Source organism: Dendrobium catenatum, unplaced genomic scaffold, assembly GCF_001605985.2.
Source record: "Dendrobium catenatum unplaced genomic scaffold, ASM160598v2 fragScaff_scaffold_203, whole genome shotgun sequence".
Taxonomy (NCBI): domain Eukaryota; kingdom Viridiplantae; phylum Streptophyta; class Magnoliopsida; order Asparagales; family Orchidaceae; genus Dendrobium; species Dendrobium catenatum.
In genome coordinates this window covers 1,242,931-1,255,982 of record NW_021318665.1, presented here as the reverse complement: position 1 = coordinate 1,255,982, position 13,052 = coordinate 1,242,931, and the positions used below count along the sequence as shown (strand labels likewise).

At 36.2% G+C, this 13,052-nt stretch overlaps 1 protein-coding gene across 3 annotated transcripts in view; it reads left to right on the top strand.

The window, feature by feature from the left end:
* Nucleotides 1–171: 171 nt before the first annotated feature.
* Nucleotides 172–13,052, top strand: part of LOC110099189 (pentatricopeptide repeat-containing protein At3g06430, chloroplastic) — a 59,662-nt gene continuing 46,781 nt past the window's right edge. For 2 of the 3 annotated variants that reach the window (XR_003700036.1, XR_003700035.1), the window contains exons 1-2: nt 172–626; nt 6,263–7,616. Coding sequence is in view for 1 of the 3 variants with exons in the window: in XM_020826270.2 (XP_020681929.1) it covers nt 222–626; nt 6,263–7,372 (1,515 nt within the window). In the remaining 2 variants the exon portion in view is untranslated. Of the gene's footprint in view, nt 627–6,262; nt 7,719–13,052 lie in introns of those variants that run through there. The other variant, XM_020826270.2, reaches the window with a different exon arrangement.

Here is a 13,052-nt window from a genome sequence, read left to right as displayed (position 1 = left end):
AATATAAACTCGACTCGACACGTGTTTACACCCCTACTATCTCATAACAATTGGATATTCGCATAAAATAATTCCATTTTATTCCTTGTGGAATACGGTGAAGAAGAAGAAATATATATCTTCCCGTCCGAACTCGCCATTCGTTTGCGACGACTTTTTACCGTCCCGCGAAATTTCAGCAAACTATCAAAACCCTCGCTCGCTCTGCTCAGCCCTCAACAATGGCCAGTGCTTCGTTTATCTCACTGTCGGCATCGTTTCTTCCGTATCAATGGAAAGATGGCAAAGTAGCTGAGGTGCCTACTTTGAGGGGTTGTCTCTGCGCTGTACGTTCTCGGCCCAAGAGGAAATCTTCGAGCTCGTCATCCTCTCCGCCCGGCGTAACCTCTGCGCCAAAGAAGGCTCCGGCGGCGAACGAGCCTCCTTCGCCGACCAAGAAGCGGCACTGGAAAGAAGGGGAGTTCCCGGGGGTCTCGGAGAGTTCAATTGCGGGATCCTCTCGGACGCCTATTAAAAACGTAAAAAAGAAGATCGACGACCGGGCGGCGGCTAAGGCTTGGGCTTGCACGGTTACGGAGGCTCTTTCCGATAGGATCCAGAAGAAGCAGTGGCAGGAGGCACTTGAGGTTTGTCATACAGCTCGCTTTATACCGTTTTTGGGAACTCTGCGTAACGCTTTGCTTTTTGATTCTTCAACTGTTCGAATGCTTGCCTGTTAGTAGATTTTGGTTTTCCTAGATCTTCATTGTTCGTTATTCCTCATGGACAAGAGTTATTTGACGTTGCTGTTTTTTTGGGGTATGTGTTGGTGAAATCAGAAAAAAATTTTATTAGAATTTGGGCAAATGTATTTATTGAAAGTGGTCAAAATAATTAAAATGCTTATTTTCTAAGACAAAAAGAATAAAAAACCAGGGTGAATAATTGTCACCCTGAGCTCTTCCTGGTTCCACCCTTGGATGAAACTGGTGGCAGACTCGCCACATGGAATTCAATCATGGGTACATCTCTATAAGTTATGCTTGTTAAACTTTGGACAGATAATAGCTAAGTATTTAATAAGTTTTCAAAAAGGCTATGATAAAAGTGCTCAGCTCCACCTACTTAGGTAGGCCATACTTTTCAAAAAAATTCATCCTCATCGTTACTGTACTTATCAACTGCAATCTGCACCGTTGCTGAATAATTAACTATCCTATATAGTTGATATATATATATATATATATATATATATTGCTATACAAGGTACTGGGTCTTTTGCTGAAATTCATAACTTAGTTTTGCTACTTTATGATAGTTACATACAGTTATATCATGCAATCAGAGCTGTACCACGGTTCCTGCTACTTTATTCTTTCTTCCATTTTCTAGAATTCTGTTTGTTTTAATTGAACTATTCTGCAATGAATCAGTCGGTTGATTTTACCTTTTTTTCTTTCCAATCAGTTCCAATTAAAAGAGTGATATACGCATCCCAAACTCAAATTCCTTATGAAAAAAGTAAAATCAGTGATTAATATTCAATTAACCACTGATAATCATCCCCTTTGGCGGTCTCAGATTTTGTTACTATGTAGTGCTAATGGGTTTTAGGGGTATCTTGATGTTCTTTACAACACCAAAACAACAAATCCTTGCCGATAGTTTTATCACTATTAATCCTCAATTTTAATCATGGATGTTTATTTATCAAAATTTAGCTGCGGCTCTGTATTCTACGATTTCCCCTTCTTTGCTTTCCTATGTCCTCAATCTAGATACTTGTCACGATATTTGTCTCACTATTGACTGTCGCTTACAATCTATAAATTGTTCTCGCATCCTTCAATTAGAAAATGAATCCCACTTGCTTCATAACCATGGTGCAATATTTTTCTGATATTAAGCAAAAACTTGATGCTATTGTTGGTGTTGATTTTACCATTAATCTAGAAGACATTATCTTTATACTCTAAATGGGTTACCTTCTTCGTACAATGCTTTCAAGGCAACCATTCACACTAAACTGCACCCCCTATCAGTTTAGATGATCTATATGTTTTACTCTGTAGTGAGGAACTCAATATTATTGATGATCACACTCATGATAAATCTAATGCCTTGCATGATCCTATGTTTTCTCTTACTCCCATTTACGGTTAGTCTCGTGGGCATGGTTCTTCTATTGGTGGCAGACCACCTACTCTCATTCGTGAAGGTTGCTCAGTTTCATCTCTTGCTTATGGTGGTTGGAGTACTCTCTTTGAATGTCAAATTTGTGGCAAGCCAGGTCATACTATTGTCAAATGCTGGTATAGGACTCATCTTTCCTATTTGAACTTCAAACCGTAAGCCTAGATTACCCAGGAAACTACTTCCTCTACTGATTGGTTCTTGGATTCATATACTTGCACCCACCTTACCTCTGATGCATTTCAAATTCAGTTGTTGCAACCATATTCCAGCATAGCTCAAGTTCAGGTTGGCAATGGGCACAAGCTTCTCCTAACTCATTATGGTTAGGGCATTTTCCCACTCCCACTCGTATGTTTCACTTAACTCATGTCTTGCATGTTCTCCATCTTTCTCATAATTTACTCTTTGTTCACGAATCCCTGCTAATATTCCTTGTTTCGTTCTCTTTGATGCTCGTGGTTACCATCAAGATTCCAAGATGAATAAGATTATCCTTCAAGCTCCTAGTCTTCAAGGATTATATGCTTTTAAACTTCACACCTCCACTCCCTCAACGGTCTTCACCACATTGCAGTGACAACCTCAACTTAGTTTCCACCTCCAAGTTTTGGCATCAAAGACTTGGTCATCCTTCCCCTGCTACTCAGCGACTGCTTTCAGCTGCTCTTCCTGACGAATCACTGTTAATATTCATTTCACTATATATATATATACACACACACACACATAAATTCATTAAAAAATAAGGAATACATACACACATGCATATTTTTATTTATATATAAAAATAATCAAACTACTTTTGAGCCAAACATGATTAAACAATGTCTTGTTCATGATTGACCTATTTTAATACATGAGTTTATAAAAACTAGTCAATCCTCGTGCTAAATATTAACTTGAACGCAGGCCTCCCTCTTAAATATTTCAACTTTTCTTAAGAAGTTCATGAGCATGAAGTAGATTTTCATCAATATATCTTGTTGGGATAAAAACTGACAAGTTTGTGCATCACATATTTCATTCTATTTGCAAGTATTTTGGATCATGTAAAGCAATGCCCCAGAATTCGCTAGAACTATTCTAGTGAGCCCTCCTATGGTGAACAAAAAGATGATCCCTGCAACAAATAGTGTGGGTGTTTTGTATTGTATTGAATCACCTGAGATGGTAGCGATCCAAGTAAAGATTTTGATTATGTGGGGACAACTATGATCATGGTAGCTACAATGAAGTAGGTACACATATCAACATCTTTGCCCATAACAACATATGATGAGCCTGAACAAGAGACCCTTCCCAACCTAGGGTATGCTGGGATTTGCGGATATCAACATCTTAGATATTCCTACTCGTGACAAACTTCATTTAGCAACCATATTATTTTTGAGGCTGTAGCATCAACGATTTTTCTATTTTGGTTGCTTCCCTATTACGTCTTTATTTTCCTATTGCACCTTTATCTTTGACTCCTCCAACATGATATAATAACACAAATGATTTTGTCCCATTTGTTGGAGTTGAGATTCCTATTTGTTGAACTTCATTAAACTTGTATTTGATTCAATCCTAATGGATTATGAATAGTTATTTGATGGACCGGCCGATTTGATTGGGAGGGAATAAGGTAATTTCCTAATCAAGAGGGAGCTGTTTATGAAGGTTCTTAATCAAAGAGGAATTATTTAGGAATGTTTAAATTACAATTGGGAGAGAATTATTTAAACAAGAGATCTAATTTGAATTCAAAATCTAAGAGGGAATTATTTAGGGAAAAGGAGGAGGAATTAAGGGGGGATTGTTTAGGAAAGTTTTAATTATAATTGGGAGGGAATTAATTAGGGAAATAAATCTAATTTGAATTCAAATATGAAAGGGAATTATTTAGGGAAAGGGGGCTGATTTTGGAGGGAATTAGGGAGCCTATTTAAGGCTAACATTGGGTGATTTCAGATTATGTGTTTGGAGTTTGTTGAATTTAGTTTATTCTTAAGTTATTTGGGCTCTAGCCGGTGGCTAGGGATTTGGGAGCGCCGAATCTTCCTCTCCAATTGAAGATCCAATTGTTTCTTACTATTTTCTTTCATATATCTTGTAATAAAAATAATCTTGATGTGTTTTTCTTTCTAATTTTTTATTCTCATTAGCTGATTTTTAGGAAATTGCATTCATTTCCTATAATTATTGTATTTGGGTTTTTTGGGCTATATATATTGAGGTTTGTAATATTCATTTAATATTTAAATAAAATTTTAGATTTTTTTAATATTTGTGTACTGTGGCATGTGTATTTTGCGAGCGCTTTGTTGATGGGTATGTCTCCTTGTGCCAACATGAAGCCAAAATTTTGTTAGTAATTTTGCCCTTGTTCTTACTGTTAATTTGTTTAGTGCCTGTTGTGTGTTTACGATTGAAGTTTTATTGAGTATGATGTGTTGAATTTCTTTTCAGTGTAAATCTTAATCATAGCTGAAATTTTATATTTGCTCATTATTCTTATGAAATTCTAGACTTTGACTACTATTAAATTGTTGTTTGGAATGCAATAAACATGTTTTCTGATTTGGTAGCAAAAGTGACTGATTTGTTTATCAAAATTGAGATTTTGTAATATAGGAATTGTCTTTTCTTGTACATATCATCCCAGGTTGTATTAGTGAGCCCTAGAATATAAATTGTCCAGACATCAGTAGGATCGTTGTTTGTTCATGTGCTTTTAAATGAGTTTGTTTGAGAAGACGACATTACTGTTAATTGTGAGAATTTTGATGTTGATAAATAGACATTCTATCGCAAGTAAAAAATGATCTTTTTTCTTGATGAAAAATTTGATTTTTTTTTTTTCAAACTTGAGTGCTTTGTTGGGTGTTGATTTTGTTGAGCATTGTGCAAAAGTGTCTTTGAATTTTCAGAGGAGTTTGTTTTATTTGTAGTTTTGTACTGACATGAGGTTTGTATTATTCTTTTACTTGAATTCTTATTGTCTTTTGTTCTAAGTAATTAATTCTTATTGTTGCAATTGATTAATTTTGTCAAATTTGTTTCAATTGTTTTTCTATTTTTTTAGTATAAATCTTAATTTAATTGTGATTTTTGAAGGGTACAATTTCTCGCTTGATTTTTATTTGGCACGTTTTTTTTTTTTAAATTTTCTTGATTGCATCAGAAATTAATATCTGATTATTTAATCAAATGGTCTTTTGAACTGCGTATTTCCAATTAAAAGTGCGTATTTTGATACATTACATCTTCTAATTGCATTATGAATCCTAGATCCCAAGTCACATTGTAAACAGTTTGTGTGGGAAACATGCAATGGCTGTATTGTGCATGCACATCTGTAATGTGTACACAATCATGGAAAACACATTTGTAGAGTTAATTGTGCATATCCTTGGAAGTGTCAACTTTATTTCATGCCAAACAACACAACATCACAATATTACTAAAATAAAGGCCAAGTATGTCACGTTTAATACAAGATTACTGATCTAAATTTTAATTAATCAATAACACTAGGTCATCTGAGCATCAGAAATCATTGTGATTTCTGACTATGCTTTACTTCTCTCTTTTAAAGATTATTGTTGAGGCAACTATGCATCTTCTGCTCCCACTCATGTCATATGCTTTGGTTGTCCTGGAATGGAGCCTGTAGAAACAAAGAGGGAACATAACATAAAGAAAAAAATGTTGATCTTTGCTTGAATGCATGGGCCAATTATATAATTTCTTTAGACAATTACTTAAAAAATTTTGGCGACTTTTCCAACATGCAAATTATCCAAGCGCATCAAAATTCTATTTGATCAAGTTTACAATTCCTTTTTTTAAGCTTATTTATTTCGTTCTAGATGTTGGAATACTCTCAGCCATGCTTTGGTGACGTTTATTGGCAATACTTAACGTTTTTTTAACTGAAAGATTTTAGGCTGAACATTGTTAGTCCTCGTCTAAAACACAGCTAAAACGAAGTTGAAGAAAATTATAATTTTTTATTTTGTCTTGTATTTACTCAATATTGTAGAATTTTTTTCAGCCTACATTTCTTAATTTACATTTTTATTTTGTCTTGAATTATAATTAGGTATTCGAGATGTTAAGAGCTCAAACCTTTTATCGCCCAAAAGAAGGAACTTTTATGAAACTCTTAGTTCTTCTTGGAAAATCAGGTCAAGCTGTCCGTGCGGGTGAACTATTTGAGACCATGGTGGAAGAAGGAATTGAACCTACTTCGGCCTTGTACACTGCTTTGCTAGCAGCCTATTGTCGATGCAACATTCTCGATAAAGCTTTTTCAATCCTCACTAAAATGAAAACCTTACCTCTTTGCCAGCCAGATGTCTTCACATATAGTACACTCCTGAAAGCTTGTGTCGAAGCATCCAGATTTGAGCTGATTGATACCTTGTATCAGGACATGCGTGAACGTATGGTAGTTCCTAACACAGTGACCCAGAATATTGTCCTCGGAGGTTATGGGAAAGCTGGAAAATTCAATGAGATGGAGAAAGTTCTTACTGCTATGCTAGAGAGTGATACATGCAAGCCAGATGTGTGGACCATGAATATTATTTTGGGTTTATTTAGCACGAAGGGTGAAATAGATATGATGGAGAAATGGTATGAAAAGTTTCGCAGCATTGGCATTGAGCCCGAAACACGAACATTTAACATTCTGATCAGTGCCTATGGAAGGAAAAGGATGTATGATAAAATGACTTCGGTTATGGAATACATGCGGAAACTGGCATTTCCATGGACCACCTCAACTTATAACAACATCATTGAAGTCTTTGCTTCTGTTGGTGATGCCAAAAGTATGGAATATGCTTTCGATCAAATGCGGGCAGAGGGGATGAAAGCAGATACTAACACATTTCGCTACCTGATCACTGGCTATGGCAATTCAGGTCTCTTTCATAAGGTGGTAAGTTGCATTAAGCTGGCTGAGAGGTTTGAGATCCCACACAATACCTCTTTTTATAATGCAGTGATATATGCATGTTCAAAAGCTGGGGATCTGACGGAAATGGAGAGGGTTTTCAAGTATATGAAGGAAAGACATTATATGCCAGATTCAACTACATATTCAATTTTGGTTGAGACATATAGAAAAGAAGGAATGAATGACAAGATATATAATCTCCAGCAAGAGGAAGGAAGGAGCTTTGGAATTAAAATTTTTGCTGAATGAGTGGCTAATGCTAGAGAACATGAAGATAAGAGAAGCAATTTTACTATCCCAAAAGAAATGAAAATTCTTGAGCATTTATATGTGGTGGCCAGTTAATGATGAAATCTTTTAGGGGAATTCTCTTACCTGACTTACTCCTGAAATTGTTTTGTTTTTCATTGTTCTATTTTTTGGACGGCAGGGAAAAAAAAGTTTTAGTCAAGCTCACTGCTTTTTCAAACGATTATCACCATTTGATTGTAAAGTAAGTATGATCGGGATCTCTTCTGCTACTGTTTTCCTCATTGTTCATCATCTCTAGAAAATCATTCTTGCATTTTCTTTTGATGCCAATATGTTTTTAAGATTATTAGTTAAGTTTTAAAAAGTTATGGATACGAACATACAGATCATACTTTCATATATTCGTTAATTAAATTTAAAAAAGGAACATGTTGGCGATATTGCCAACATCTTTCATAACATTTTGGATTGATGAGACCATTTAAACATTTCAGAAGTAGAATAATCTGAAAGATTGCGGAGAAATACTATTCAAGTTGCAATTGCGTCTTGGACTATTTATGGAAAGTTGAATCACATCATGTCTTGGGTTATATTATGATGCTTATTTGCTGGATGTTTTCCTTGTACTAATTCATTAACTATGTGAGGATTTCAACTTCTCCGTAAGGAGGAAATTAAAGACTATTGAAGAATGACAAAGATTAATTACTTTTGATAAATCTTATTGTTCTTTAGGCTTTGGTAGCTTCATTAAAACATACCGGCCGGTGCATCTCACCTTAGGGAATATACATACTGATTGATTATTGTATTATTTGAGGGTTTAGGAGGCATCCATTTTTTGGGAGAACTTTTAGATTTCTCATGGTTGCCTTGCCAATCAACTTTTTGATATTGTTGAATGCTGATATGAAATATATTTGTTCATTGTTGAACACTGATATGAAGTTTATTTATTTTAAGAAATGTATTTTTCAGTTCAATTGTAATAATCCGAAAAGAAAATTATAATGAATGATCAGGGATTTTTATTGAAACGTGAGATTAAAATGTTTCTTGACTGCATCAAGGAAGTTGAGGCACCTTTTGAGTATGCGTGGACTCCTTGAAGAAGAAGTGGATAAGACAAAGAAAATAGAAAATAAAAAGCATAAATTTTATTTCTTGAATTCAATTGCAGCCTTTGGAGTCTATTTATAGGGTTTATATGAATTGGTTTTGGGTTTAAAAGAGGGTTAGACCAACTTGTTCAATACAAGTTAAAGTAAAATAACTAAAATGGGTTTGGGGTTGGTTTAATGCTGAAATAACTTGAACCTCGATTTGTTGTAGAAGGCCCATTGTTTGAAGTGTTCCCAACCATGGAGAGCTTTGTCTTTTTATGATAGGCTTCAAGTATTTTATCATCTTGATGCTGATGTTTTGAAATGTTCAATCATTATTGGCATTGTTGTTGTATTGTTATTGAATCTAAGAGAATACATTATTGCTTAACATTCCCGTCGCCATGAAAAATAATCTTGTCCTCAAGGCTAAGAAATGAAAAAGAAGCTGAAATAGCTGAAAGGTTTTCCCAAGTGACATCATCCGGCATAGTGAGTTTCCATTGTAACAGAACTCGGTGGTAAGGTTGGCCATGGAATTTGTATGGTTCGAGAAGCTGGTATTGCATAAGGAAGAAGTGTTGATTGTTTAGCCTAAAATGATGTAGAGGTTTAGTGGTGATTGGAGGATCTCCTTTAATTGGTTTGAGGACAAAAATATGAAAAATTGGGTGGATTTTGCTTTTGAGAGGTAGTGAAACTTGGTAGGCCGTGGGGCTTATAAGCTTGAACAGGAAAAATGTCCAAAATAATGCTTGGCTAACTTAGAATGTGTGTGATTGACTACTGAATTTTCATTAAAAAGTTGGAGTTTGATCATGACCAAGTCGCCAACGGATAATGTTAAATCACAATGATGTCGATTGGTCAATAATTTCATGCGATGTTGTGTTAGATAGATATTTTGATGAAAATGATGTAAAAAGTTGTCACTGTATGTTAATAGAGTATCTATAACATCAATGTTAGAGGTACCACGAATATGATGGAATTGATGCTGGTAATCTTCTATATATAGCTTGATATACGATCATCTGAATAGCGGTGTGAAAAGAAGTATTATAATGCAGTTTAGCCCAACAAAGAAATGTAGGTCATAATCTTGGAGTGGTGGCGGTATAGGCACGAAGATATTGTTCTAAACATCTATTGCGGACCTCTGTTTAGTTGTGCGTGTGAGTGTGAGGGTGATATGCAATGCTATAATGAAGTGTGGTGCCTCTTAAGGCAAAAAGACGGTGCCATAAATGACTTAAAATGCCATCTTGGTCGAAGATAATAATTTTAGGGAAGCCATGCAATAACAATCATATTGGCAAAAAGTTCAGCTACTCGAGAGGCGGAATAGTTTGAAGGTAAGGGGTCAAAATGAGCATATTTAGCAACAATCAATTACAACTATAATGGTGGTGTACCCTTTTGAATTAGGTAAGACAATAATGAAATCTATAGATAAATCCTCCCAAACTTGTAATATATAAACATTTGTTAACGAAATAAATAACATTTTTATGTATCCTAGACAATAAATATTATCAAAGATTCTTTGAATAGTTTTGAGAATGACCTGATGGCTACAAAGAGATGTGGAATGAAATATAGTGAGTATTTGCTTTTTAAGTGAAAAAGACTTACTAAAATAAATCCGGCGTTGAAAATAAAGAATATTGTCTCGAATTTGATAATTTAAAGGAGAGAGTTTGCCTTTAGTAAATTGAGAAGTGAGTTGAAGGATATTGGGAGATATACATGCTTCTCTTTCTAAATCGTTGATCAAGTAAAAAGAAAAATTAGTGATTGTGGATAACAAAATTAAGGAAGAAGGAAAAGACACCCGATCTTCTGACCGTCTAGATAAGTAATCAACAATAGTATTTATTTTACGGTTTTACCTAGTTTATATTTTATGGAGAAATTAAAACCTAATAGTTTGTGAAGATAATATTAAGATCACGAAGATTTTTATGATCTGTATGAATAATTAACTAAATGCCTAATAAACATTGGCTCCATTTACAAACAACTTCGGTGATAACATATAATTCTTTCAAATAAGTGGATGATTGTTTAGTTTTTATGCGAAAAAATATATATAGGATGATTGTGATGTAGCAAAAAAGCTCCAATATCGGCATTTGATGCATTTGTTTCAATAATAAATTATTTTGAAATTTTAAGTAAAGATAATGATGAGGACATCCGACCTTGGAGGGTTTACCAGAGACGGGGACGACGATTGACGGCCACGATCACACCAATCTATTTTTTATTATTGTATTAGTTTTTATGTTTTATGAGTTTTTATTTATTTTTCCCTTTATACCATTGCTTAAAGGGTTTAGTCATGTGTGTGCCCTAGGGGGGTAAATATATCTTTTGTTTTATTCATGGTGTAAGGCTATTTATAAACCACTTGTCTCTCTTTTGAGGGGAATGAAGATTATTATGAAAATTTCAGATTCTTGTTTCTTCTCTTATGTCTTGAGAGAGAGAGAGTAGTGGAGAAACCCTAGGTGAGGGAATTGGATCACCCACTAGCTGCACGAGGCATCCAGGCTTGTGGTTCTTTGTTCCTCTTTTCCTCGTCTCCCCTCCCCTCTTAAATTGCCGGCCAAAACCTCCCTACCCGCCAGCCAAATCTCCAAATCCTCCTCCCCCCACCTCCAATCCCTCGGCTAAGTTCCCCACCCAACCGCTCGCCGAACGACCCTAAAACCCCTCCCCACTGTCGGCTAACCCCACCACCTCCACCACTCCAAGGCATAGGGTCGATCCCACTCACCCAAGTCGCCGACCACACACCAGGCCCCTTCTACGGTCCTCCAAATCTCCTCTTTCCTAAAATAGATTAGCCTTCATTTGGAAAGTATTTGATTTTCAAATTTCAAAGGGATTTGAAAATTCAAAACTTTCATAATTAAAGTTGTCTAAATTTGGAAGTTCCATTAATTAGTATTTAGTCATAAATCTCAAATCTGAGATTGATTATTTAATTAATTCAAATTCCCCCCATACATTGCATCTAGACACCTCACTCTCTCCCTCTCTCTCTCGGCCGAAATTCCCAAGGCCCTACCTCCTTTATTTCCTTCCAAAATCACACCTCTTTCTTTGGAATTAAATCCCAAATCCTCCTCTGCTCCACCCGCCCCCTCTATTCTTTCATATGCCCTTTAAATTCTCTCCAAATCAAGAGACTTCAATTTGGAAATTAATTCCAGCCTTTCCCTCCAAAATCCTCTCTCGAATTTGACCCTAACTCCACCAAAATCTGAACCCAATTCTCCCCAAACCCTTCTTGGCCGGCCACCCTTACTGCTCTTCCTTCTTAAATTACTTGGGAAAACCCCAAGTTTGCTAAGAAACTGCCCAAGGACAGCAAAGTACAACATCTACAACACCTTGTACTTCATGCATGGCCGATCCTGAACGCGACTCCGGCTTCGTCTACAACGATCAAGGCAACGTCGACATTCTCCGGTCATCTTTCTTCGACGTCAACCCGGATATAGACGATATTGTTGAGGTATACATCGAACGCATCATCTTCACCCTCTCAAATGCTATTGAAAAGCAACTCTCCCCCGCTCAGTGGGCAATCGTCGCCAAGCCAAGTCAAGGATCCACCTCTTCGGATCATCGCTAGACCAAGACAAGGGTGAACTCTTCCTCCCTGTCACGACCCAACCCGACCGGGACGGATCCCGCTCGCATCGGGTCGTGGCCAAACTCAAACTGACTGAACTGATTCCAGGATCTGGCTTTGGAATTTGTTTCAGAACTTTCTTCCAAACATTTACACACAGAAACAGACACACAGAGCTACTATAAACATCAAAATACAGCGGAACAGATCATCTATCTTTTCTTCCTCAAAGGAATCATATACAAATACAGCTCATGGCTTTCAGACAGAAAGAAAAACAGAACATAAAAGCCATGACTGTATAAAAATCAAAAGTACAAAATACCTATAACAGATCAGACTCTGAACTCCTAGTCCAAGACTTCCTTCCCATGCAATTGAAGCATAATTAGGGATAAAATGATGGTATAAGCCTTTTTAACCTAAAAAGGAGCAAAGTGTTGATGCGAGCAAAAGATATAGGGAGCCTATACCCTTCGCCCACAAAAGACAGGGGGACGGACTCTATCGACGAAAAGGACTAAAGATGAGAAAAGAGACGAACAAACTCTTACATTTCAATTAACTAACAAAAGAAACTACGACAATACAATACAGACTCTTCAAACAAAACGACGACACCCTAAAGTGTGCATGGCACTTAAGAAGAAGAAAGGATACAGGTGGAGTGGCATTTGCGAGAGACGAAAGAGGTTAGAAGCCGAGAAGAAAGGTTGGAAAGAGCCGCAGGATTTCCGGAGGGATGAGAAAGAAGGGTGGAAAGACCCGCAGGATTCCAGCAACGGCAGGTTAACAGATTTTTTCCAAAAATCAAATATCATTCACTATTTCAAAACAATACATAACCCCTCATATTTATAGGTAGAAAGGGGAATACAAAAGACACAAACATTAATTCTAACACATAAATACTAAAGATGGGACT